The sequence below is a fragment of the Tetrao urogallus genome (genome assembly GCF_951394365.1).
Source record: "Tetrao urogallus genome assembly, chromosome: 1".
Lineage (NCBI taxonomy): Eukaryota > Metazoa > Chordata > Aves > Galliformes > Phasianidae > Tetrao > Tetrao urogallus.
In genome coordinates this window covers 163,730,318-163,756,044 of record NC_136813.1, presented here as the reverse complement: position 1 = coordinate 163,756,044, position 25,727 = coordinate 163,730,318, and the positions used below count along the sequence as shown (strand labels likewise).

General features: G+C 38.9%; 1 protein-coding gene across 1 annotated transcript in view; it reads right to left on the bottom strand.

Annotated features, from left to right (window-relative positions):
• NELL2 (neural EGFL like 2) overlaps nucleotides 1-25,727 on the bottom strand; it is a gene marked incomplete at both ends in the record, with an annotated part of 141,942 nt that overhangs the window by 13,959 nt on the left and 102,256 nt on the right. The window contains 3 exons of the mRNA XM_079548740.1: nucleotides 3,687-3,827; nucleotides 23,326-23,421; nucleotides 25,432-25,554. Of these exons, the coding sequence (XP_079404866.1) occupies nucleotides 3,687-3,827; nucleotides 23,326-23,421; nucleotides 25,432-25,554 (360 nt within the window). The remainder of the gene's footprint in view (nucleotides 1-3,686; nucleotides 3,828-23,325; nucleotides 23,422-25,431; nucleotides 25,555-25,727) is intronic.

Genomic DNA, 25,727 nt, shown 5'->3' with positions numbered 1-25,727 from the left:
TCCTTGCAACAAAAAAGATGCTTTTTGAACTGGCTGGAACATTCCAGATCAATACTTTTCAATCCATTCATTCACCCTTCTCTCATTTAAAGGATTTGATACCTGCTCAGAGTGAAGATATTTTGCTCCTACATTCTGTATAAATACAGCTGGTACCTGCCAGATACCCTTGGCAAGTCCAATAGGAGCTCATTAATTAGGTGAGCTACTCTTCTGACATGGAATTATGCAAAATGTACAACAGCTGATGAGGTATAACTTGTACTACTTCTGATTCAAAACCAATACAGCCTCTCTAGCTGATCTTAGAAGCTTTTAGGCATTGCAGGTGACAAAATCAAAGGAATCAGGATCTTACACAGAACTGCAGCACAAATGTTAACTTGACTTAAATGTACTTATTTTAGGATTTGCCCCTCCGTGGTTTCAGTTGTTGAATGCAATGAAGCTTGAGGCTGCAATATCTACCATCTCTTTTATGAAATAGTACATGAGAGACAACTTTCAGATCATCAATATGACTGAGTAAATAAACTATAAAGAAAAGCTGCAGGGGGGTGAGGAGGAGGGCACTAGGTAATATACCATGCTGAATGCTATATTTACATATATATATAAAATTTAAGACTTCCCAAAACCATGCAATTCTCAAAGGCTAAGCGGCTAATCTTTCTCTGCTTTTCTGGAAATAAGATAATATATAACATAATTATATTTCTAAAGGAAAAAGCATCAATGCTGCTAAGAGTCTGAAGCTCTACTGCATTTCCCATCTGCATTTCCCATCACTTCTCACAGTAATTGGTATTGAGACTATAGGTCTACCCAGGAGTATAACATGAAGTGAAACTAATAGCAAAGGAATTTCCTGGTCTTCTGTTGCCTGCAGGTACCAAATGAAATAGGATTATAAATTTCTAAATTCAAGTACAGCATTAGTCAAAATACTCAGTATTCTAAGTAGTGCCAAGGATGCAGTGGTAGCCAAGCTTAATATATGTGCAAAATTTGGCAACAATTATTTCAGGCACTGATAAAATCTAATGCTACCAAGGACTCCATCACCAGACAGAAATTTTTAGTAGCATGTCCTGTCTGGACCATTTCCTAAAGAAAGGTGCGGTTTGGGTGTTAAGCTAAAGTAAAGTTCTTAAGGAAATGCTCCTCTTCCTAGCAGAAATGTTTCCATCTGAATATTTCAAACTGGAGGCTTTGCTGGTGGAAACACTGTGACTAACATCGATCACAGAACTCTGTGATCAGAACTCTGTACACAGAGTTCTGTAGTACTATTGACAAGCATCCAGGGAGCTCAGACGGACCCAGATTTGAGGCAGAACATATAGACAGAAATATAGATATATATTATATATATAGATATATATATTCTATATATAGAATAGAACATATATATACAGAACAATCAAGAAAGAAAATAGTTGAGCCCACACTTCCTTGGCTTTAGAAGTTTTTCTCCAGAGAAAGAGGGAACTTTCTTCAAAGCAACTAAAATTCACTGAAGGTAAGCCAAAGACAGCAAGCCTATTATGCAGTCTGTATAAACGCTGTATTGAAGTAGAACTGACCAGAAAGCTAAATCAACAAGCTCTCAAAGAATATCTCCTAATACCCATGAGGCTTACATTCTTTGTTCCACTAAGAAAGTAAGGTGAGACCAGTTCCTCTTCTCTGCAAGTCTGCACCGTTCCATCTACAATTCTCCAAGCTGAGGTACTTGCATGAACCAGAAGGTCACAGAGGACATTGGGACTGGATGCAGCAGGAAGCTCATACAGCTGAAGGCAGCAAGTGGAGAACCAAGGTTTGAAATTTGAGATTAGTACAGCCTGGAGGATATTCCTGTGTTACAGTGAGTGTCAGAAAGGTCATCCACCAGTCACTGAGTCTAATCACCTCTAACATAGGGGATACTGGAGAAGTGACACAAGAAATTGCCAGATTGTCTTTAAGCAGAGGAATCTCACTGTGGAAAGATCTGACAAGAGAGAAAGCAATTGCTTTCACACTACTGTACTCTGCTACTGAAAGTTCAGCTTTCCAAACTGTAATAAATTTAAGGCTACTTCTCCAAGTTTTATCTTCTGTTTAAGTGTTACACAGTGTTACAGACTTCAATTGTATAAAAGTAACATCATGCTAAATAATTGTCCCTTCTACATACGTGTAGCACTCTGCAGTTATTCTTTCTTGGCTTTTCCTTTGAGTAGAAATTGTTGCTTAATTGTTGCTTGTTTGTGCACATCTTAACAGAGATACTATTAAAAACTTCATACTTTCTGCTTCATTCTTTAGTTCATATTTCTTGAGATGACACATGCCACACCACCATGTTCAGTCCACAGGACAGATTTCTTATTGATGTTAAGATAAAGCTTGGGCTATACTATAGAGCTTTCTCATAAATGCCTGGCCATAATGCTCCTGTGCCAGAAGTGACAGAAGAGTGATGTTGTGATCAGAGGGATCACAACTTCTCCAGAAGTCCTTGTACTTTCCTGTCTTAACACCTGGCCAGCTAACACTGACATTTAGCTAGTTCTTGACAAAGAAAGTTGGACTTACGAAAGCAGTAGCTGACTGAAATTGCTGATTCCTCCTGGGAATCAGACTTTCAGTTGAGGTGAAAATGTGTTGAAATAAAGTATTGATGATGGGGATACTGAAAAGGTCATTCTCACTGCTTGAGAACTGTCTGTGTGTCTGCCTTAGTGAAATTAATTCAATTCTTTCCCTTTGGGACTGATGCAGCCCACCAATGTGAGTTTAAACAGTAAGATGGCAAAGCTTACACTGAGCACTGAATATTTAGGCATTCACAGCCACAAGGTAGAAAGACTCCCGATTTTGCCCTAAGTAGTCCATGGCAAAACAGACTGGTTTGTTCTTTTATTTAAGAAAAGCAGATTTTAAAAGAGGAAGAACTTTTCATACTAAGAAATCCACATGTGAAAATAGCTGTGTACTAATCTGCTGTTCTCTCCAGCATTGTTCATAAACAAAGGAAACCTTCCCATCTACTTGTCCCTGTCGACCTTTCATCCCCTATACCCCATATCTTGCCCCATCTCCAAGTCCATTGTGCTTTCCATTTTATAAGGCTTTTCTTCAAATTGCAGCACTCTAAGAGGAGTTAGTCTCCACACAGGAGAAGCACCCCCATATTGACTGGAGTGTGGGTAAGGGTGTCAGGGTCACAAAAACATCCTTGGTAGCAGGAGGTGTCTTGATCATATGCTATTTCAGTGTACAAGGAGTGAAGCAGGAGAACAGAGGTCTGGATTAGCGCTCATTTCTGTCTCAGAATCTGACATACAAACAGATCACCCTGGAGTGATAGATTATAATGCATGCTGTCAGCCCGTGGGAAATCACTAATGCATAGAAGCAGATGTAGGGCCCATGAGACTGTTCTAAGCACTGTGCCTGAATATATATTATCTTAGCAAGTCATAGAAATAGCCAGTAATCCTCCACCTAGTGTTAGGAATATTCTTTTTTTTTTCCTTTTCCTTACAATGCTTGTTTTTGACTATGATTTCTTTGGTTCAAGGTTTAACTGTCATTGATACATACAGTACCTGCGACAACATTTGTCCACAATAGCTGGAGATACTAGACACCACTGTAATTCAAGTCATAACACCCCAACCTTCTTAGACACTGACCTTCACAGGATTCTCCACTTGGTGAAAACATCCCATTGTCATGGTAGCCATCCCTGCACTCACAGTGGTACCACCCTGGCAGATTGATGCAATTAGCACGGCTGTCACACTGCACAAAGCCATCGGAGCATTCATCAATGTCTGGTTCAAAAGAAAAACAGAAAAGAAGAAAATTCACATACAGGAAATTGCTATATGCATCTGATGCAAGAACAACAACTCTGGTGTTTCATGGAAGTATTCTGATTATAGCCACTTAGATTTCTAGAGTTATTTGTTACAGCATTGTGAATCATTCCCACAGAAGGTCTTGGCTAATAAGGTTGGCCCCGCTAGCTGGAGTTCTGCTAATCCCAACTTAATGTTTATATATTAGCAACTCATTTCATCACAGTATATGCTCAGTAATACATCATTTGTGTAAACTGTCCACAGTATGAAGAAAGGAAGATAAGAAGAACCCTTTTGCTGAGTACAGGCTGCCTGATAAAACTTATTTCCGGCACCATATCAAAACATTAAATCTTTACTGCCGTCCTTGTTCATGTTCCCAGTGTCACTACTGTTAAGTCAGAAGAACTTCTCACTAGCTTAAACCAGCACTGCTGACACTCAGCATTGTTGACTGCAGTCTTCTCTCTCACTGCCAAAGAGACCAGCTGGGATTTGGGATTTGGGTTTGGGATTCCAAACCAAGGCTTAGATCTTGAAGGTGAAACACAATACTTTCTCCTCCACCCAGTAACTCCTTTGGAATGCTCATTTCTTAAAGAAAAACTTATACTGATTAAACTTTATAGTAATGACCCACAGTGGAATGGATGTCTGGACACACTTGCAAGGTCCAAAATCCATCATAGGCTGGCATCCTTCAGACAGCTGAATTCACGTACTTAGTAAAGTAGAGAACTTTGTCAGATGTTCATATCCAACATCTTCAGTTAAGCAGTAAGTCATATTAAGGAACAGGTCTCAGAATTAATTAACAGTTAGGGAATTTCAGGGATAAAAATGTGACCTTCATTATCAGATTTAACATATTATCACTGTGTTTTATGCAAAATCTACTTGAACAGTAAGTTGACTGAGAGGTGCCTATAAAATAGACACAGAGGGAGACAAAACACACACACACTTCCTTCAGTAACAAGAAGTTCCATGCATTTGAGTATTGAAGAAGCCTTCAATATACTCACCATGCTGGCCAAGTGAAGATTCAGCCAGGAATCTTTAAAATTGAGAATTAAAATGACAATTTGAGTTTAGACTCAAATTCCTAAGAGTACCTCAGCAGTTGACCTAGTTGTCCTCTGGGATGAAACTACAGAGGAGAGATGTAATGTGACCACTGAGATGTAATGTGACCTGATGTGACCACAGGTAAATGTGCCAAAATGCTGCTCACAGTCCCTCTTAGCTTGCACTTATGGCATCTGTTACTTTCAAAATATAAAGTATAAAATGGATGAGAAAAATTAATCATGAGCTTCAATAAGTGCCCAAATCTCTTGTTAAGAATACAACTGTACGTGACAAAGATATACTCACTCTACTCTCCTATGAAAACTATCTAAAAATACAGGTGTTTTTGTTGTTGTTTGTTTCATTGTTTGCTTTTTTAAAAGGCTTGTTAATCCATCCTAAACACTTCATGCCACACCTGAAAGAAAGGAAGTTGTTGAGTATTGTGGGGGATGCCTACAAAACTGTAAGGTATCAACCTTTGTTGGTGAGTTACATTCTTCTTACATATGGCAGGAAAGTAGGCACGATGTGCCCTGGGTATTTTATTCACATGCTAAATAACCTCTGACACAGTTTTTCATATTGAAAGGCCAGGACAGTCATCTCCTTGGACTAACCTCACTGCCATAATATGAGCGTGTTGATTTTTAAAGCTCTGTAGTTAATCAAGGAAATCCCATTAGGAATTTCTGTTATTGCATCAGCCTGATTTTCTGTCACCTGCCTTTCTGACCAGATGCCCCTTGTGTACGTCATCAGTACTTATGAGAATGAAAATGACCAGCACCTCTACCGGAATATTGCACTAGGCACATATTTTTGCTGCTATGTGTACCACAAATTAAGTCCTAATCTCTATTGGTTTAAAACACAAGATTTTCAACTCCACTGTGAAGTGCAGGATAATCACGTAAGTAGTCCTGCTGCAGGACTGAGCAATACCAAATCCCTGCAACCTTTAGCTGCTCTGGGTGTCTCTCCCTAACTCAGTATAAGCTCTAGCCTTTTTCTTGTGAGCAACCGGGGCCAGCGGGACTTCAAGAGGGTTAGAGAGATTAGAGGGAGATCAATGGAAATTATGTTGCTGTAGAGAGAAGAGGTTGGTTTGCAGTTTGTGCTTTATCCTCTGGTATTCACTCACATGCCCACAAATGGTTTAAGAGAGAGGGAAAGGAAGGGAAGGGAAGGGAAGGGAAGGGAAGGGAAGGGAAGGGAAGGGAAGGGAAGGGAAGGGAAGGGAAGGGAAGGGAAGGGAAGGGAAGGGAAGGGAAGGGAAGGGAAGGGAAGGGAAGGGAAGGGAAGGGAAGGGAAGGGAAGGGAAGGGAAGGGAAGGGAAGGGAAGGGAAGGGAAGGGAAGGGAAGGGAAGGGAAGGGAAGGGAAGGGAAGGGAAGGGAAGGGAAGGGAAGGGAAGGGATTTCTTTCTAGAAGATCACTTACAGTGGGGAATACACAGTCTGGGAAGAACTTGCCCAGGAGGACAGACCATAAGTTAACCTAAAGGTCTGGGATCATCTGCTTATCACAGTATAACTTGCTGGGGGTGGTCCAAGCCACAAGCCCCAGAGAATCAATGAAGACTGCTTTTTAATGTTATTCAATAACACACATTAAGACACTAGATAGCATGTGTCTTCCTCTGCCTCCAGTCTTCCTCTGGAAAGTGGAATTTATTGGTAGTGAGGTGGAGGATAGGGTGTTATTCAGAGTAAAGTAACAGATATGAATTTAAGAAAAGCTATGTTCCTCTCTTCAGAACAATTTATTTCTGAATCTCTACATTTTATAATTGTGAGCACAGTATAGCATGCACAGACTGAATATATTCTGCTGTTGTTGCTAGCTGATTATTCAGAAAAACGAGCCTTGAATGTCATGCCAGTATTGGTAAACTGACAAAAAAGGTAGCTTTTCTGTATTTATTTGAGAACTAGCTGACAAACTCATATCACAAGAAATATTACTTGAGATGAAATGCTTTTACAGATGCCAATAAGCAAAGAAATATACTCTTCTAGTTTTGTTACAGCTGCATGCAAAGTGGAGTGGAGTTATGTGGGAATGCCTACTGTAAATAGGAATCATTGGAAGCATATCGTCAGTCTTTAAGAAACATCAGATTGTTCTCAGTTTGTTTGCCTAAACCATTCAATCGGAACCATTTCTGCACCAGTAGTGAATAATTCACTATTCCTTACATGGTATCACAGCAAACATAGTCAATCAAAAACAATTTCACTACTAAATTGTTAGGAAAATATGGCATATGTTGTAGGTTTCAGAACATAGATGTTACTCACACACAAAATTTCATGCTCAATATCCCAACTTACATTCTTTAGGGTAGCATTAGCTCTAGCAGAGACTTTCTCTGTAATGGAACAAAACTCAGGTAAAGTCACAACTGTGTTAAACAAGTAATTGCAGCAGAAACTTATTTTGCAGAGCCAAAGCACAGATTTCATGGAAAATTTTCTTGACATTTGGATAAAAGGATTTCTATTTTCAAATGGGCATAGCATAGCTCAGGAAGTGCTGTAGAAGTATCTACAACTGGAATGATCTTATTAGTATGGAAAAAACAGCAGAAATGATTTTCTTTTCTGTCCTCTGATGAAACATCCTCTGATGAATCATCTTGCAGCTGCTCAGTCAGAGGTGTGAGCTGACAACAGAACAAAAACTGATTGAAGTTTTGCTTGGCCAGTGGCTATGGTATATCAGTGGGCTATATGGAACACTAACCACACTAATGAAGTTCTGTTTGATGCTGTACTAGAAAGGCATAAAAACGAAACACTGCTTTATTGAAGGAAGTTACTGAAAGGGCTTTCTATTTTCACTTCTGAAAAAAAATAAGATTTTTAAATGCAAGAAGAGGAGGCATGTGCTTTTTTTCATTAGGAGCTAGTGGCATTTGTAAGTAGATGGACAAAAGTCTTATTCTGTATTTGCAAGTTTTCCTCTTCAGCTAGCTATAAGAAGCTGGGGGGATGGGGTGGGGGTGCAGAAGAAGGAATGCTATCACCATCCAGGATCTAAAAGAGAGATAAAGATAAGATAAATCTCTTTATCTTATGTTACAGAGCAAATGGTCTAATCCCAGTCCTTAATTTATGGAACAACTCCCACTGACTATCACAGAGGCAGTATTTTCTCTATTTTTCAAATAAGCAGCACAATTGCACATGAAAAATCTGCTTTCCCACTCATGTGAGGAACCAGGTTTGGAACAGAAAGCAGCACCAAGCTGGTTTGTGGCTGGAACCTTTGTGCCAGGCGGGAGGGCAGCTGTGCAGCAGCACCTGCTGTGCTCTGTTCCCACTGCAGGGCACTGCATGGCAGGAGATTTATGGTTCCAGCTCTTGACGCACTGTCTTGAGAGCACAGATGTGTGATTCACAGAACACCAGGAACACGAAGACCCCTCTCTACCTGATGTAACTCATGAATGCACTCAAAGCAATACCACACATACCACACTGCCGCATAACAAGTTATAAGGGTAACTTGTTATTGCACACTTATGTTGCACAGGATTTGGTTTTCAAAGATTCTGTTTTTCTCCTGTGCATTTTTCTTAAGCTTAAACCAGTCAGCCTGGTTATTTCCATATTTTGCTTGTTATTTCCATATTTGTCATTTTTCAACTGGAAAAAAACTCTCTTGCATCTTTTTGCAAACTAAATACTTTAATACAATAGATACAGTGACACATTTTGAAAGTAACTATACACTTAGTTCCCCTGGACATGAAAAAATGCTCTTCCAAATCACATTCTTTATACTTCATAATCACTCATTTCCTGAACTGTAGCATCAGTTTCAGTTATTACACCCTTGCTCTTGGGGAGACTGAGAAAACCCTGCTCCCTGAAGAGCAAAATAAGATCATTAGCAAATTATTCACTGGTACAGTAGGAAAAAAAGGAAAGCTAGCAGTCTGATGAATATTATTAGAGAATTTCTGTATAATAAGAGCTTTTGAAGATGGAAAGTGGTATAAAATTGCCAATTTGAAAGCTAGCAATACTCTTTCATCCAGCAATTGGACCAAGCTCTCTAATGTGGTCAAACTGCACTCAACAAAGAGCCATGGTGTGGTGGGAGATGGGGTTTGGCTATACCATTTCACGTTACTCATTTCAAGACTGAAATATTAATCACCAAATTCTCCTCTCAGAAAAGCCTACATGCCACCATCAAACACTAAGTTAGAGAGACAGAGAGGTTTAGTCTAAAAATCCTTTCTTTCACAAACTGCTTTATCCAGTCAATACAAACAGAAGGTCCAACAGCCTTCTGCCATTAAGAATGAAACATCATATATTCAAAGTTTTGGAAGTTTTTCTGGGACAGTACACACATGGCACTCAGACTGCCAATTAACAGACTCTCAGTTGCAGTAATCCCTCCCAGTGCTAATTGGGTTATTATCACTGGATATATTTATAAGGATTAATAAGCAGCCAGCAACTTCTATAACATTCAGTCACTACAGTCTTAGGCTAAACTTGAGATCTCATTTCAAAGGCAACAGCTTTTCCATCCTAATAACCTCCAGAGCCACCTGCATCCCAGTCCCACAAATAGAATGCATATACACTGAAAGAAAAATCCTGTCAGAAACACATTACCAAAGAATTTGCTTAGGGTACTAATAAGATGTTGAAAAAGATAAGTCCTCGGTGATTTTTTTCCTGGGTACATGTGGAGTCAGACTCTGATATGCTTTTGCGTTTGTCAATGCATTTTCAAGGATGTTGTGTCTGACTTTAGTACAAAAGAACATGCCCCAGCTATTCAAACTCATGCTCAGATAACAGAATGCCCAGTAGGATTAAGATGTCTGGGTTATCTGATCTTAGTAAATATGCATGCAAGGGGGAAAAGGCCTTTCTGAGTAGGACAAAATAAAAGTTCTGCATAATGTATCTGCTGTCAAAACTCAGCAGCTTTGAGAAGGATTCATTATCTCTGCAGTAAGTTCTAGAGTCCCATATTGAAAAAGAGATAAGTGTTTATGTTGGTTTTCATGTTATAGCAGATTTCTAACGTGAAGATAGTTGGGAAGACTCTGCTGTTTAATCAGACCTCTGAGCTGAGATCTTATGGAGAAAACAGATCCCAGTGGAGAACTATAACAGCTTAAAACTAGTTCAATATACTGGAGCTATCTTCTCTTGTTAAAATATCAGCTTTGGGGATTTTCATCCCACTACATTCCCATATACTGCATGCATGTACATATTACATGGAGGAATTTTATTTTATTTTTAACAAAAGCAAGAATACAGAAGCTTACGCTGCTGTAATAGTCCAGAAAGATAACAGTTACACCATAATCCAAAGTTACTTAGAGTGCCTTTTAAATACGTTTTGTAAAGTCTGATCATCATCTTTCTTCTAACACTGCTGCTGATCCTCAAAGGAGATCTTTCCTCTTTCATTAGTGGATGTTCTAGAGCCTGCTTGTGCTTACAATCTTGCTTTGATTTTTTCAGCTTCCAGTAATTCTCTAAATGTATGTTATAGTATCTTGAGTACTAGTATATGCTTTGCAGTGTATGAACCCTCACATCAGAATTCCCATTAAACTATGGAAAGCTCATAGCATAGATTACCCACAATTTTAACCTCGGAATACCATAATTCCATGAGTAAAAGGACTTGATACAGCATTAGAAATATCAGTTATCTGAGGTAAACCCTTCGGAGAACTGTGAAGACCCTGGACTTTCCTCTTCCTGCTGTGAATTAGGTGGTGCAGGGAAAAAGGTATTTTGAATGCCTTTGGAGTCGCCACTCTTATGTCTATGTCTCTACATTGCTCAAACTCTTGCAGAAATACGGTCTTTAACACCATACTTTGCCACAAAGGGCAGGAAACTAGAGCTGGGGTTAGAATTACCACATTAAAATCTACTCCAACAAGTTTTCAGTGTTGCAGATATGTTTTTCACTACATATTCTAACTGTTATGATGCATGAAAAAATAACTATAGTTAAAACAGGGTTTTTAAAATGTTTTCTTTTTTTCTTTTCTTTCTTTCTTTTTTTTTTTTAATTCTCACAAGAGCATGATTGCATTTTTTAAAATACCGTGTCCATGGAAAACTAATTTAGTTCCATTAATGAAAAGGAAGCAAAATGTGATTGAGGATGTAATACGGAATTATAGTTCATTAATTCTTCAAGTATGTAATTTTCCAGACTCCCGATCCCCCATTGATTTCTGCACACCCCCATATGTCCTGCTAAATGCCAGCAAAAAGAAATTCAATTGTGTTGTTATTTTATGTGTGGCAGTGGCGGTGCTCCAAAATTAGATAGAAACATTATGAAAGGGAATTTTCCACTGGCTGCTTCACCATGCAGCCCCGTTAACAATTCTTTGTTGTCAAAAATTGATCAATCACAGGCCCCACAGATAACTGAGATTATGACAGTTACTCATTTAACATCCAATATCATCAAAAGATGTGACATTTGTAGCAAATGAAGGTGATAATTCAGAACACCTAATTAGCCATGATGAACTAGGTGCATGCATGAATAGTTAAAAAAAGAGAATGTATTTTTCTATGAGATTCTGTGAAACCAATTGTGTAATCCCCATTAGAAAGTCAGGGTAACTGAGAGGTGTGGGGTTCCTATTGTTAGACATTGATGGTAGTGTGAGGTTGCCTTCACTTTGTCCATAATTCTCACAACAGCACCTTAACTGTAATAAACACTTCTATTTCCCTGTTTGCCCTTTCTTGAAAAAGTAACTATTTTCTTCAAGATAGAAAAAGCACTTCTGTACCTTGACATACAATGACAAAGCTACTTTAGATGCATACTAACGTTTGGAGGTGCTGCAGCTCTGTTTGCAAATGTTAGGGACTAGACTAACACACTCATGCTACTCCCTAAACATGTTGATTTCTGGATACTAAAAGGCTAGATTAATTTGTCCCAAGAAAGATCTACTTTAGCCAGATGCTTTCTCTTTCTTAAAGGTGGGAAGGAAGTCTCTGTAGGCACTGTGAAGATCTTGAGTTTTCTTAGTCATAATGGTGAGTTGTAAGAAGTCATTCTATATCTTTGAACCAAGGATTCAACCAGCACGTTCTCAGCTTTGTTTGGGTTCAGCTCTGGTATGAATTACAGTAATTTTCCAATGATCCAGTTCAGTTCAACACAAAATTTTGGCTAGGGCTTGATCTAACACCCTGATCTGAAATTGGTCTTCTGCTGGGTCTTCTACCCTTTAGAAAGGTTCATAATTTTAAAACATTATTCCTTTCATCCCCTTTCCAGTGACTTGTTAACATGATTCACAGTTCACATACTCATGACCACTAATTTACACTGCTGCTCATGCAGCATCAAATCAAGTAGAAACTGTACACAACTGCTGAACCACAGCAGAGAAAAAAATAGAAAGTCTTTTCTTTGCTTGGACTATACCCATATCATTGCAATATGTGCAGAGATTGCACACTCCCTCATGCTGACAGCAAGAGGAAGGGCTCCACAAGGGTATGGTGCAATGACTGGCACTGTAATAGATTTTAATTCCACTAATAGTTAAATGTAATTCATAAAAGAGAGACCCTACAGTGAATTATGAAGGCTCTCTCCATTTCCCTTGTATAACAGAAGGACATTCTATTATAATGCTGCCCAGCTGAACTATTCATATTCTATTTATAGATCATTGTATTTTAAGACCCTAATTGAAATTTTAGGTTTCATATTTTGTAAGGAAGGTTCTTTTCTGCAGAAGTAATAGCTAAGTAGTGGATACATTTTGATGTTTTTAATAAAGAACAAAACTTCCTGTCTCCTCAAATATTTTTGTAGCACTTTCTTTTCCAATTCTCTCAATTTTTTAAGCTGCTACAGACAGGACTGTAGTGTTTCAAGAGGCTAAAGAAAATATAAATATAAGTACTCATATTTGGCTCTAGAAGAGAAAAAAGAAAGGTCTTTTGTTATTTAAAACTGACAGAGACTCTGAGGCATGAAAGAAATTATATACACCCAAGAAAGTGTGTCAGGCAAGGAAGATGAAGGAAGAAAAAGATACAGAAGGAAAAAACATCTTAAAAAGCATCTTAGACTACAAAACAGAAAGAGTGAGGTAAGTAGGTTTCATTCCTCAATCCAGAATATTCACTGAACCCAATATGGGCATTTTATTTAATTTCTGTCAAAGAGGTACTCTGTGAATGAATCTAAGCAAAAACGTGAAACAAAGAAAAGTTTTCCAACCTTCTAAATTCACTAGCCAATGCCTCACTGTTTGTTTTTGAGCTGATTTTTCATAACCAAGACAAAAATCAGCTGGTAAATGGGACCAGGGTGACTTTCCTTCCTCACACAGCAGTCAAGTAAAATACATTTCATTTGCAGAACACAAGCTTTCCTGCTAGCTTGTTGCAGATCTCATTTGTTTAGTCTCACAGACAACTTTTTAACCTTTTTTTTAATGCAATTTAATGAGCTAGCAATTTTAGAACATGTCCTTTTAGAAAGCCAAAAAAAAAATTATATTTTCCAGTTCTATGAATTGGCTGCACTTCCTCTTTGTAAAAATACAACGAAAAAAAAAAAAAACCAAAAAAAAACCTGCCTTCTCTCAGATGTTGACATATTTGAGTAAAGGAGCAGAAATGAGATGACCTATGTCTTATCCAGACATCTGCCACTGCCTTTTTATGCAAGCCTTGTCACCTATTCAACTCTCCCCACATGTCTTGACTTCCACATCTGTAAAATGGGGAGAAAGCACCTGTACCAGCTCTGTGCTTTTTCTTGTACAGGGAATGATATCTGGGGAACAGCCCCACACCAGGGAGCAAGAGCTATAGGAGAGCCCAATCTGTTTATGAATATGAAGATTCAGCTTTTATTAGCACACAGTTAGCTGAAATTTGATGGAATTATTAATGATAATAACAATTCAGCTGACATTCATTAATCCTTTGATAGATCTTTATGAAATATGCCATATGATTTTTCTTCCTAGTGACAGTACTTTCTCAATCTGAATTTGCTCTTATTCTATAAACATTACGTGCTCAAGATTCATAAGCTCTTTAAGAATAAAATCCTTCAAATCCATTATTTTTTTTCCATGAGGAAAATAAATGTATGTTAATTTTCTTGGAGAAGAGTCTTGGCAGAAACTGTGCAAGTTTTTCTTGCTCTCTCTGAAAATGATCTTTTGAGTTCTTTTAGGTCAGGGGAGGAAAAGGAAACTTTGGCCAGTTTGCACTCGTTATATGAATTTATATGCATAAGAGAAATCTCAGACAAGTCAAAGGGGACAGAGAGGTGATCACAGCCCAGACAACCTGCATTTGTTTTATCCTTATCTACCAGGTTGTTGCTAGACCTTACATTGTGTTTACTGTTTACTGAATTCCCAACCGATAAATATTCCCAACAATTTGGGAATATGACAGAATGTAATTTGTCTGCGGGTTTTCATCTTGTGTCTGGATCAACTCTGACCCCTTCTTTTAACCTTCATCTCTTCATTTGAGTATGTTTTAGAGGGAGAGACGGACCTGTCTTTTGCCTCCTACAAGCCCTGTGAGCAAATCCAATGCTGCAACATGCGTCCTGCGTGCTGCTCTCTGCTCTACCTCCACAGGACTTCAGTGTCAGAGAAGATGCCAGCTAAAAGAGAGGTACAGTCAGAAGAGAGTTAAAGCCTTGCCTCTACTTAATTACTGACAGTGTATGTTCTTGTCATTCCACTTTTGCTCAATTAAAAAAAGAGACTGCAGTGTTCGCCTATTTAGTGCCCAGAGTTCCTTAAGATGTAATATATCAGAGGTTTTACAGTGATTTTAAGTTAGATAATCTCAACAAATTTTTCACAAACACATCTAAAAAGATGATACAAATGCATCACACTCATCACACTCCCTTATGAGGGAACAGTCTTTTTTAGAAATCATCCTTATCTTGACTTTAATTAAACCATAGTGTATTCATTACTTCTTAGAGGTAAAAGCAAAAGTAACAGCTTGTTTTGTTTTCATGCATTTTGGACTGGGCAGCTATTCACTTAGAATCATAATTAGTTGTGGAGGAGGCAGATGATTTATGAATAAAGCTATGAACATACTGCATATTATAGTTCCTCCAGCTAAACACTAATAGGATTCCTGCTCACCCAAGGCCTGACTTCAAGAATATATTAAAGCATTTCTAATTCACCAACACGTTTCACGGTCCTTGCTTGTTTTTCTTAGTCTTGGTCAGAGATACCGTGGTCAAACAAACAGTCTTGATCATCAATGGCAACAATGAATCAGTCCAAATGGACATTTTAGAATGACTCATTATGAACAGTTATTATTGTTACTTCACAGAAATAAGTTAGCAAAAATGGATCACGTGCAAAGATGAAAGACCAGGCATGCAGCTCATCAAAATAGCACAGCAGTTTATATGTCAAAAGAACTGTATTAATTTGTATCAGTTCAATACAAGGCCCAGTTTTGGTGACATGAAAGCATGAGGAAGATCAGTTAAGAAAGCAGTTATTTTTATCTGGTTTACCTAGAAACCAAAACAGATGAGCAGTATAAATAAATTGCTTACTTGTTTATACTCAACTTCTTTTAACTCAAATTTGAGTTCTACGATTCTATGATTCTATTAGATAAACAGAACTCTATGGGACTTTCAGCAATATTCATATATCTTCAGCCTGTCATCTCAGAACCGGCTCCTGCCCAGTCAACTATCGAGGTCACATTTGCCTTTTTTCTATGTTTTACCAGATGTATCGTATGAACAAAGCTACTGGACAGAATAGGTGCTGTGAATATGATGGCTTCCAACCTCATAAGCTTATGAAAAGCATATCACAGGAGTGTAGGAAAAAATATAGAAACCAAAAGTCACTTTGCACTCTGCTCCAGAGCACCAAATAAGACTTTTCAGGGGCTTTCTAGGAACTTCAGATTTGACAGAGTACACATGACTCCCATCTGCCTGGAACAGTCAGTCTGTGTTACTGAAGGCATTTCTTCTTATTAATCATTAGTCAGAAGTAGATCAATCTATTACACTCTAATCAAACAATAAAAAGCAAGCAATGTGGAAGTTCATTTTCAGAGAATTACTGTTATAACAAACAGTTTACGTGAAATTGAGGCAAGAGAAAAGAAAAAGGAAAGTGAATGGAAGGCATTGAGAATTATCATAGTAACAGTTTTTTAAAGTAGATTTAGCTGTTATGTTTAAAGCAGACATAGAAATTAATGATTCCCCTAATTTGGGCCATCATGTTATGATCTGCTTTTCCTACAGTAAGTGAGCATTTAAAATGGATTAACATAGAGTAAGGCTTAGCATCGCTGAACAGACTAGTAATTTGCATTATCTTGATAAACCAAGGATTGCTCAAAGATCATTATTCTTGTCTCTGCAATAAGTAATTCACATGCAAAAACCATCTTTGAGAAGGCCAAGCCTACATAGCAGACCACTCATTAACCAGCCCGTGGGACCTGGGTAATGGTTTTAAGTAGCAAAGATGCAAGTTATAAAGCAAGATGTTTCGGCATCCTCAGCAAAATCATTTCATTATTTTTAGCATCTGTATCCTGTCTCTTTCTGCTGAGATGAAAACTACAGAAAATATTGATTAAACGCCAGTGCGTGCTGTAATTCAGAATGGTTCTTAATTCGGAGTCAGATCCTGAGAATAGAACATACAGTTAGATATTTGCTGTCACAAGTTTAAGTTAAATCATTTAAACATGATACTGAGAACTTCATGTCTGCAGCTACATTTCAGCCATGGCCAAAAAGACCACAGCTTCCATAGATCAGGATGTCAGGAGATTTATTAAGAAAATCAGGACCACTCACAGTGACTCAAGGATGATAAGTAGCAGTGACCACTCAGAGCTAGGGTGTACGTGCCTCTAAGCCCAACAGTGAGGGGGACACAGCATATCCAGCATCCCTCCTCACTCACCTCATCCCAACCAGGTGCCTGGGCTCCATGGGGACCTGCCACCACCAGCACCTCACACAGCTGCGGTGCCAACAGCAGTATGCAGCCCAGAAGGTCAGCTGGATCTCACCTGCCTGACTCCACAATTTATCTTCTCTGGGATTTGTTCTGGATGATTTTTATTATTTTTAGGAGGCTTGCATCAAGGGGCAACTTTGAGTAGTTTATGAACTTGGAAAATGACTTCAGTTGAAATACCAGACTTGAACGACTCTAAGAGGCCTGACTTTTGGAGTTTGATGAATTCTCCATTCCCTGTCCACTGGATTCTATTGACATTTTACACTTCAAGTAGGCTCATGTACTAATTGCTTTTAAAATTTTATCTGTGGCAGGTTAACCCAACATTTCTGTATTTCTGCAAGTTGAAGTCAGCACTTGAATTTTATTTAAACACTGCTTGCTGAAAGTACCCTGAAAGTTCTTAGTCTCACACCTGGGAGCTTCTCCAAAAAGGAGAGCCTGAATCTTCCAGACATCAGGACTCAAGCAAGCAAGCAATTTGTCCTGGCAAACAAACAGCTTTCCCTGTCTGGACTGTGAACTCTTTAAAGGTTCTCTTTATTACTTGAGGTTTTTGCAGAACCTTGCACACATGCACCATGAATCTGAGCCTTTTAGTATTCTCGTAAACCCCAATCCTACTATCAGTAATTAAAATTTTCATTTTAAAAATAAAGCTAAGCAAAAGGCAGGTTTCTGAGCTATGGCAGTTTTTTACTACAGTACTTTCAGAGCTTACAGACAGTTTTTACTAGATTGGAGCCAAGAATTTTTAAGAGTTCTGCCAAAAGTAATCCCAGTTCTTTCAGAATTAGTTCAATGCTCTATGGGCTTCAAATGCCATTTTGTCACAGCTTTAGCTTCAGAGCCTACCTGGACCAAGCTGATTGAAATTGTTTTAGCTGAACACCAAGGATCAAAGGCTTAAATGGAAACAATTCTCATATGATGTTGAAAGTACTATTATACTTCACCATGTTTTTGCAAAATCAACACAGTTAACAAGTTTCTGGGTTATTTTGGCAATGCCTTATATTCCAAAACGTGCAAAACTATTTTCCTATCCACTAGAATGTCAGAACTAAAAGATTTTCACAAGCTTCCTTTGGAAATGAAATAATAATAGCCTTCAAAAATCTGAATTCTCCTACTATCATTGCCGGTGCACATGAACAAATTAATTTGGATTTGCTAAGAAGTGTAACAGTCACACATGCTAATTATTTAGCTTATATAGAAAGAAGCACAAAACAAAAAGAAAGAGAGACCTGATCAATAGCAACCATTCCATCTAAGCTACATTTTAGTATTTGGAACTACATGTTAGGGACAACGTATTGACATTTTTTTTTAGCTACACCTAAGTCTTTTTCTTTCTTCACGAGGTATTCACACCATTTTTCTATTTTTGTTTGAGCTCTCCATATGTGCAAAAAAATACAGAGAAGAGCCAAATAATATACTTTCCTAAAATTGGCTATTTCTGATAGGAGATCTGATGAAAGAGAGTGGGCTCGTGTATCTTATGCTGACCGTTTTTTCATAAATTCAGTTATGCATTTAATTACACCATCAGTATTAATATAGGGCTGAGTAAATGTACAGACTGTAAGTAATCTTTTTTTTCCTCAGTGTGTCCTTTTAAACCTTACAGCTTTGTGCGCCAGTTTATTTCAGCAGTTTGCCATGGCACATTTAATAACAGGTGGATATGATTCCTTTGATATCCAAAGAAAGTTTGTTATCAAGAAATGTAAGCCACAGCTAAAGGTCCATAAAGAAGCCATGTACTTCCAACCAACTTGTTACAAAAACTACATCAAAACACTACTAGTAGTAAAACTCTGCTATTTGATCTCATGCATAATTAAAAAAGGACCAAGGGAATACTCAAAGCACAAAATGAATGTAGGAACTCAAAAGAAAAGCTGACAAACAGCAAAAATGCAGTAATCTTGTATGTATGCACATATAGCCAAACAAATTCACTGTTCATCAAATTAAAAGGGAGTTACAGTACCATCAAGGCAATCTAACAGAATTGTCCTATGCTGGATTCTGAAATAAAGCAATGTTCAAACACAATTTAAAACAGCATTTAAAAATGTCTACTGAAGAATTCATAATTTTACAATCAAGTGGGAGGGCATTGTAAGGTATTTTGAACAAATTTAACTGGTAGAAATATTTTGAGATTCCCTGGGTAGTGTCAGCTTTCCATACTGCAGAAGACTGTGCTTTACTAGTTTAACTACTCCTATGCCTTGTAAGACTTGAAAATCTTTTAACAAGTATACAAGCCAACAAATGCATCCCCAGTGTTAATGATGCTTAAAGCTGCTTCCTACGGGAAGAGAAGAAAGACTTCTCCAAATCTCATTTTGATGTCCTATTACCAGCTAAAACAACAAGTAGTAGTGCTGGATGTTGATGTTTCTGCACATGATTCTTACATCTGTCTTCTTATTCCACTGATGCATTTTCAACAAGGCACAGGCCACAGTTAATTTAAAAGGCTTGCAGAGAAAAATCTAAAGCATTGCAACAGCTTTGTTAGCTGCAAGGCACTTCAGAGTGAATACTTCTTCTCATGAAAACAATGTCTGACTGAAAGTACTAAGTGATGCTCATTCTCATATTATAGAGAGCACAGTGCTGACACCTCTGAAGAACCATTTGGAAGTAGGAAACTTTATGAAATGCAATGCCCATTACAGCACTTAGTTACACAAAGCTTTGCTTCTTTGCAAAAGCTGCATCGTGTTTGGGAATTTGACAGACCCTTTTCATGGTAGCTGACAGGTGAAAAGAATTACAGCTATGCCTGTGAACATGTGCAAACCTCTGGTACTACTCTACCCGAATCAGGAAAGCTGCTTAGTACTCTGGGTGAATAGGCATGCCCTAAAGCCACATTTCAGTGTCAGGATAATTTCATCAGAAAATTTCTAAACTCTCCCATCAGAAGCAGGCGATCTGCTTCCTACTCACTGCTTCTGTCCAGTCCCTGCTTCAGCTTCTCCCCCTCTGTTGGGAGGCACAGAAAGCTGTCAGTCACATCACCAGTAGGCCCAACTCAACTTCCAGTTTGTATCTTTTAGCTTCCACATTAACAGCCAACTCCAGTTCATCAGCTGTTCACTGGAACCGGTGCCAAAGGGTCTTACTTACTTACCCTTACTACAAGCTGTTCCCAAATGCAGCAGTGGAATAGAGTATGTACCCTACCAACAAGAGCACCAGCACCAGGTTAGGTCTTTTGCCAAACAGCATTGTTAAATATTTAAGGGAATGTTCTGGGATACAGCAATCCCAGCCATTTCAGCTCAGGTTTCATTGTGTTCTTAGTCAATGGCCTGTCCTGTAACATTCAAGTTTCGCTCCATAGACAATAAATGGGAAGGGACAACATCATCCTTTTCAGGTTTTAAGAAGAACGGAGAGGGAATATATGTGCAGAGCTGGGGTTTGGAAAAGATGTGGAAAGGGATGAGGCACTAAACCAAGTTGAATATGAGCCAGTTATGTACCCTTGTGGAAGAGAAGACCAAGTTAGTGCTCTTGGTCTTGGAAAGAATGGTCTTGGAAGAGCATTACATCCCCTCTTTTTCATGCTGTTGGGACAATACCTGGACAGCTGGCTGACTGAACACTGGAACTGGTTCCCGAGAGAGACTGTGAAAACTCCAACTGAAGATACTCAAAATCCAACCAGACAAAGCTGTGAGAAACCCATTCAATTTGACCCTACTTTGAGCAACTGGATTGGGCACGATCATCTCCAGAGGTCCCATTCTACCCCATCCTCGCTGCAGTTCTGAGAAATGATCTACTAAATCATCTTTTGTAGAAGTACACAGTAAGGACTGGTGATTGTGTTTTTTAGGTTATTGCTGGGTTGTGGATTCAATCTCCTATTAATTGTTAGATAGGTCTAGCAGCTACCGACAATTTGTATTACACTACATGTTTTAAGTTAAAAATGCCAAAAATCTTTAACAAGCAGTTTTTAAATATGTGTCATAAATAGAAAGAAGTAATATGTGATTTAAAAATAGATTTGGCATTTTTACATCAGTCACCCTTCCTGCTTGTATGTGATTGCAACTAAAGATGTCTGTTTACAAAAGTTTATATCTCTTTTGGAGATAAAGCGACTGTTCAACAAGGGAAGCTTCCAGCATAAATTGTTTATCATGTGAATGTCTTGATCACTTCAAGCCTAACAAAAACTACCTTCAGGAAATTCTGCCACATTCACTGGAAATGAATATGTACTGTCTGAAGCTCAGATTTTCCTCTATGGCTGCACATTTCTAGCAATGCAATATCAGAAAGAACACAAAATCTTTTCCATTTGTCACTCTGAAGGTATTTCAGACTGTATGGGTTTCAAATCTATGCCTAATTTTATTTTAATCCCACTCTTGGGCATTAATCCAACTGAGGTGACCAGATTTATACCCATGTGAATGAACTCTAACATGATTTATTTCACCAGTAACAACAAATAAGGACCTCCACCAGGACAGAGTGGTCTCTTCTTGCAAAACTGACCAGCAAAATTGGTTTGGGGCAGCCAAACTTTCTCCAAATCATTATAATAGTATCACTAGCTCAGAGGTATCAGAACCAAAAGTAGCATAATAACCTTTTTGATAAATATTGAGATCAGGTATTCAGAAAATACAGTATGAGGCTTACAAAGACATTCAGATTTCATCCAACCCTACTGCCTGCCCTCCTGCAAGTTTTGTGATGAAAGAAAAAGCCGTGAAGCCAAGAGCCTTGCTGCCCTGCAAGGGCCTTTGAGTCTAAATATCCAGAAGCTAAATCTAGGTCAGCCTTTGAACTTTCTGTTTCGGGAAGAGTGTCCATGGGTTCTCCTCTAAAGAAGAGAACAGAAATAGGACTTTCAGGGGGCAATTCAGACAATCCACAAAGATCTCCCATTTGATAGTGGATGTTAATTTTGACTAGAGAAAGAGACTGAAGCAAGGAGGTTTGTAGTCTACACACTTCAGGTAGAAAAAGTTAGAAAAGATGAATCTGGTCCTTGAAACGATTGATGTTACGCTTAGTTGATAACAGCTGGATGCTGCAAGGAACAGACGAAGCAAATATTACTAAAACAAAGTAACTGTTTTAATACTTGAGCCTTATCTTAGCAAACAAACTGTTCCAAGCAAAAAAACAACACTGTTACATTGAAGAGACCTTGATATCCTATACCATACTATTTCTAGGCTGTGAAAAAGTGAAAAAATACTTGAAAACTTGCCATTTTGACATTTTTCTAGAAATAGATCAACAGTCAGAATGCTGCTTTTCACACAGCACCCCTCTTGTGCACTGTGGCGATATCCTTTCAACTACAGCAGAATGAAAACAATCACATTTCTCATCTCTCAAATGGACCAGATAATACAGAATTCGGATCAGTCTGTGTTTTTCATTAAATTGGACATGTTTACAAGTCAGACAAAAGCAATACTTGCTCAGATGACCTCCTTTTCTTTGCTTGGAAGATTTATTGAAGGCAATATAGAATGGCAACAATAGTCAATCATAGGCAGCAGACTGCCCTTTTATTAGGCATATTGAAGCCAATTAATCTAAGTGAGCTTTCTCCCTTTATCTCCTGAGGGCACATACTGTTAGAATGCATTAAAAATTCTGTAGCAATAAATAAAGGTGCTGAAATTATTCATTTGAACTTTGAGAAATTATTTACAAGCACTTGAGATGCTAAGTATTAACACTGTACATTTTCTGCTGGGCAAAGTGCCTGCTGCTGTAATTTGTGTAGATCCAAGATTCAAAAAATAAAGCTCTAAAACAAGGCTTTGTTGTACAACCATCCTCGGGGACAGCATGGAGAGAAAGGAATGCCTGCAAGAGAAAGGAAAAGCAGCAGGGAAATCTGAAACCTGCCTTACACTGAGTAAAAAATGCTGAGTTGATGCAGAAATCTCCACTTAAGGTTATAAGTGAACTAGACATGTTTGCAGCACAGAAATAATCAGTTACTGGGATTCATTTCTAGATGTTGGGTTATCTGCCATTCACAGGAGATAATAAAGGCCATTTGAGGTGAAAAGCAATTCTATAATAATCTTATTAATTATGAAACATCAAAACCCAAGATGTCTTAATTCGTGTTCTCATTTTTGCAGTCCATGTGCTTCTAATTAGAACTCCTGTAATGTATTCACTTGGGAGGCATATAGGAAAAGTGAGTAACACTGTAGCAGCAGCTTCCTCTTTTAGGGCACACACTTAAAACTCTCCTTTATTCTTGGATTACCTCCAGCATCCTTCTTGGATTTCCTTCACCATAAATTCAATTAAAATCTTACCAGTCTCACAGCTGGGGCCAGTGAAGCCTTGTGGGCAGGCACACACATTGGAAGCAATACAGGCTCCTCCATTCCGGCACCCATCTTTGCAAAATGCTGGAACAGTAAAAGCATAAGAATTAACAAAATTACCCTCAGTATCCACACAGGTGACCCCAAGCCCCGGCAGACTGAGACACAGTTTGATGACCAGCACAATCCTCACAGCACTGACTGCAGAGGCTGCTTCCTCTGAAGGACAGAGGTCACTAAAGATTGTTTATAGCCCCCCTGCCTCATTAGCCAGATGGACTGACAAGCTACAGGAGATTAGAGTAAATCATATGATGGCAACAATCTACATATGTACTCCTTCCTATGCACCAGGAAGCAGTGAATGAACTCTTCTTAGGATAACACTGTTCTTAGCATCCTAAATAAAAGCATGAGCATAGCAGGCACAAATGAGCACTGAATCAGCTGGCTACCTTCCTCCATCATTCAGAGATTAAATTGGAAGATAGTCATTTGCCTCCAGAGATTCTGAAAAACTCAAAAACATTTACCATTTACAATTTGAAGCCAATCCCTGGATTTGTTTGTTGGTACACTGCAATCTGAGAAGCTGCGCTCACATATTTAGGCAATTCAGCATTCTCCAGATACAGCTATGAATATTTAGGCTTTTCAGCATTCTCCAGATATAGTTATGCACTAAAGAAATCTCTCTGCAGGCACAAAAATGCAACTGGTTCTGATATACAACACAGCAGCTGTTTAATTGCTCTGATCTGCAATATGGAATGAGCAATTCTCTGCTCACACGAAACAACAGAAAACAAGAGTTGAGTGCATAGTCCAAAGTGCGCAGCTCTGGGGGCAGTGGGCCCTGCATCTGTAACCAGCCACAGTATGGGGTCTGCAGCCCCATCTGAGACATGGGTATTAGGAATGTGAGCCTTCCAGGTCTCCATTCTGAGGCTTCAGCCTCTTGATGAGACCCTTATATGAGTGCTGGTGCAAGAGGGCCCAGAGAAGGGAGGCCACAGCCATCAGAGATGATGTTCTGCCTGAAGGACACCTACGCCACAGCTGGGGCTGCAGAGAAGGACACTTTCCAATAGGGGCTGAGATTTCTCCTGCACACTCCTTTAATACAAAAGAAGGAAGGGTGCAGTTTTCTGCCGCAGTGGGGCCACGTGTCCTGTGAAATGTAAGATCTACACTCAGAGCTCTTGACCAAGAAACACAAGTGCTATAGGGTTATGCACCTTGTCTTCAACCCAAAGAAATCCCAATTACTTTTTCATGAGCTGACAGACCTTCACCTGTGAGTTCAAAGATCAAGGACACTTCTGAGAGGAGCAGCTGTGGTTTGAACCTCCTCAGGCTAACTTGGATTTCCCATTCCCAGAGGAGAGAACTCAGTGTAAAGGGGGTCATTTACTGACATCTCTCACATCTCTCCCTCTTTCTCTGTGTTTGGCTGGAAGTTGACGATGCTAAGATGTTTTACAGATGGGTCATTATGTTAGGAATATTTAGAAGAATCATACTGTGGCTCAGGTGAAGAAAAAGACACCATTAAGATCAGAAGCAAGCTTAGCAATTAGAGAAATACTGGGCTTGGCCTTAACACAGCAGCAGAATGAATCTATGTGTTGTTATCAATGCTAACTGAGGCTCCATGAAGTCTGACACCTAACAGATAAAGTGGGAATTCTTGGTATGCAATTGCTGCAGTTAGACCACTTCTCACATCTGAGCCAGTTCCCTGCAGTTGCACTACTTTTGTTATCAGGTATTTTCTCCATTCAGTGTTATGAGTTTGAGGACTCCCAGGGACTTGGGCCCAATAGCATCATCCCTTCTGACGTGAAATACAACAGAAGTTAAAGCAGCACTGTGTCTCCACCAAGTCTATGCGCCATCCTCAAATCACTATGAACTCAGTCATATGCAGGGTCCCCGTGTACCTACCTATGAAGATCTTCTAGTAGGTGCAAGACCTAAATGCCTAGCCTAGCATTTTGCCCGTCTTCTTCAAGGTATGGCAACAGATTTTTATTAGCAAAGCACCTCACTGAGTTCAAGGAATGCTGAATCCCCAGGTTCTCAGCCACTTACCTTTACACACAGTCCCATTTCCAGTGTAACCCAGCTTGCAGACACAGTTGTGCCCACCCACGGTGTTGAAACATAGCGCATTTTCATCACAGTTGTGCTGGTTTGTTACACACTCATCATGCTCTAGAAAATGAAAGAACAATGGGTTGTTCTTCAAGTTTTAAAATACACAGAAGCTTTTTAATAAAAGAGAAGTAGTAGTTAGTGATAACTTGGCTATGTCAACATGAAACAATGGGGTAATTAGGTTATGTGTTTTTAACACATACTTCTATGTGAGAAATGTGTTGGAGCAC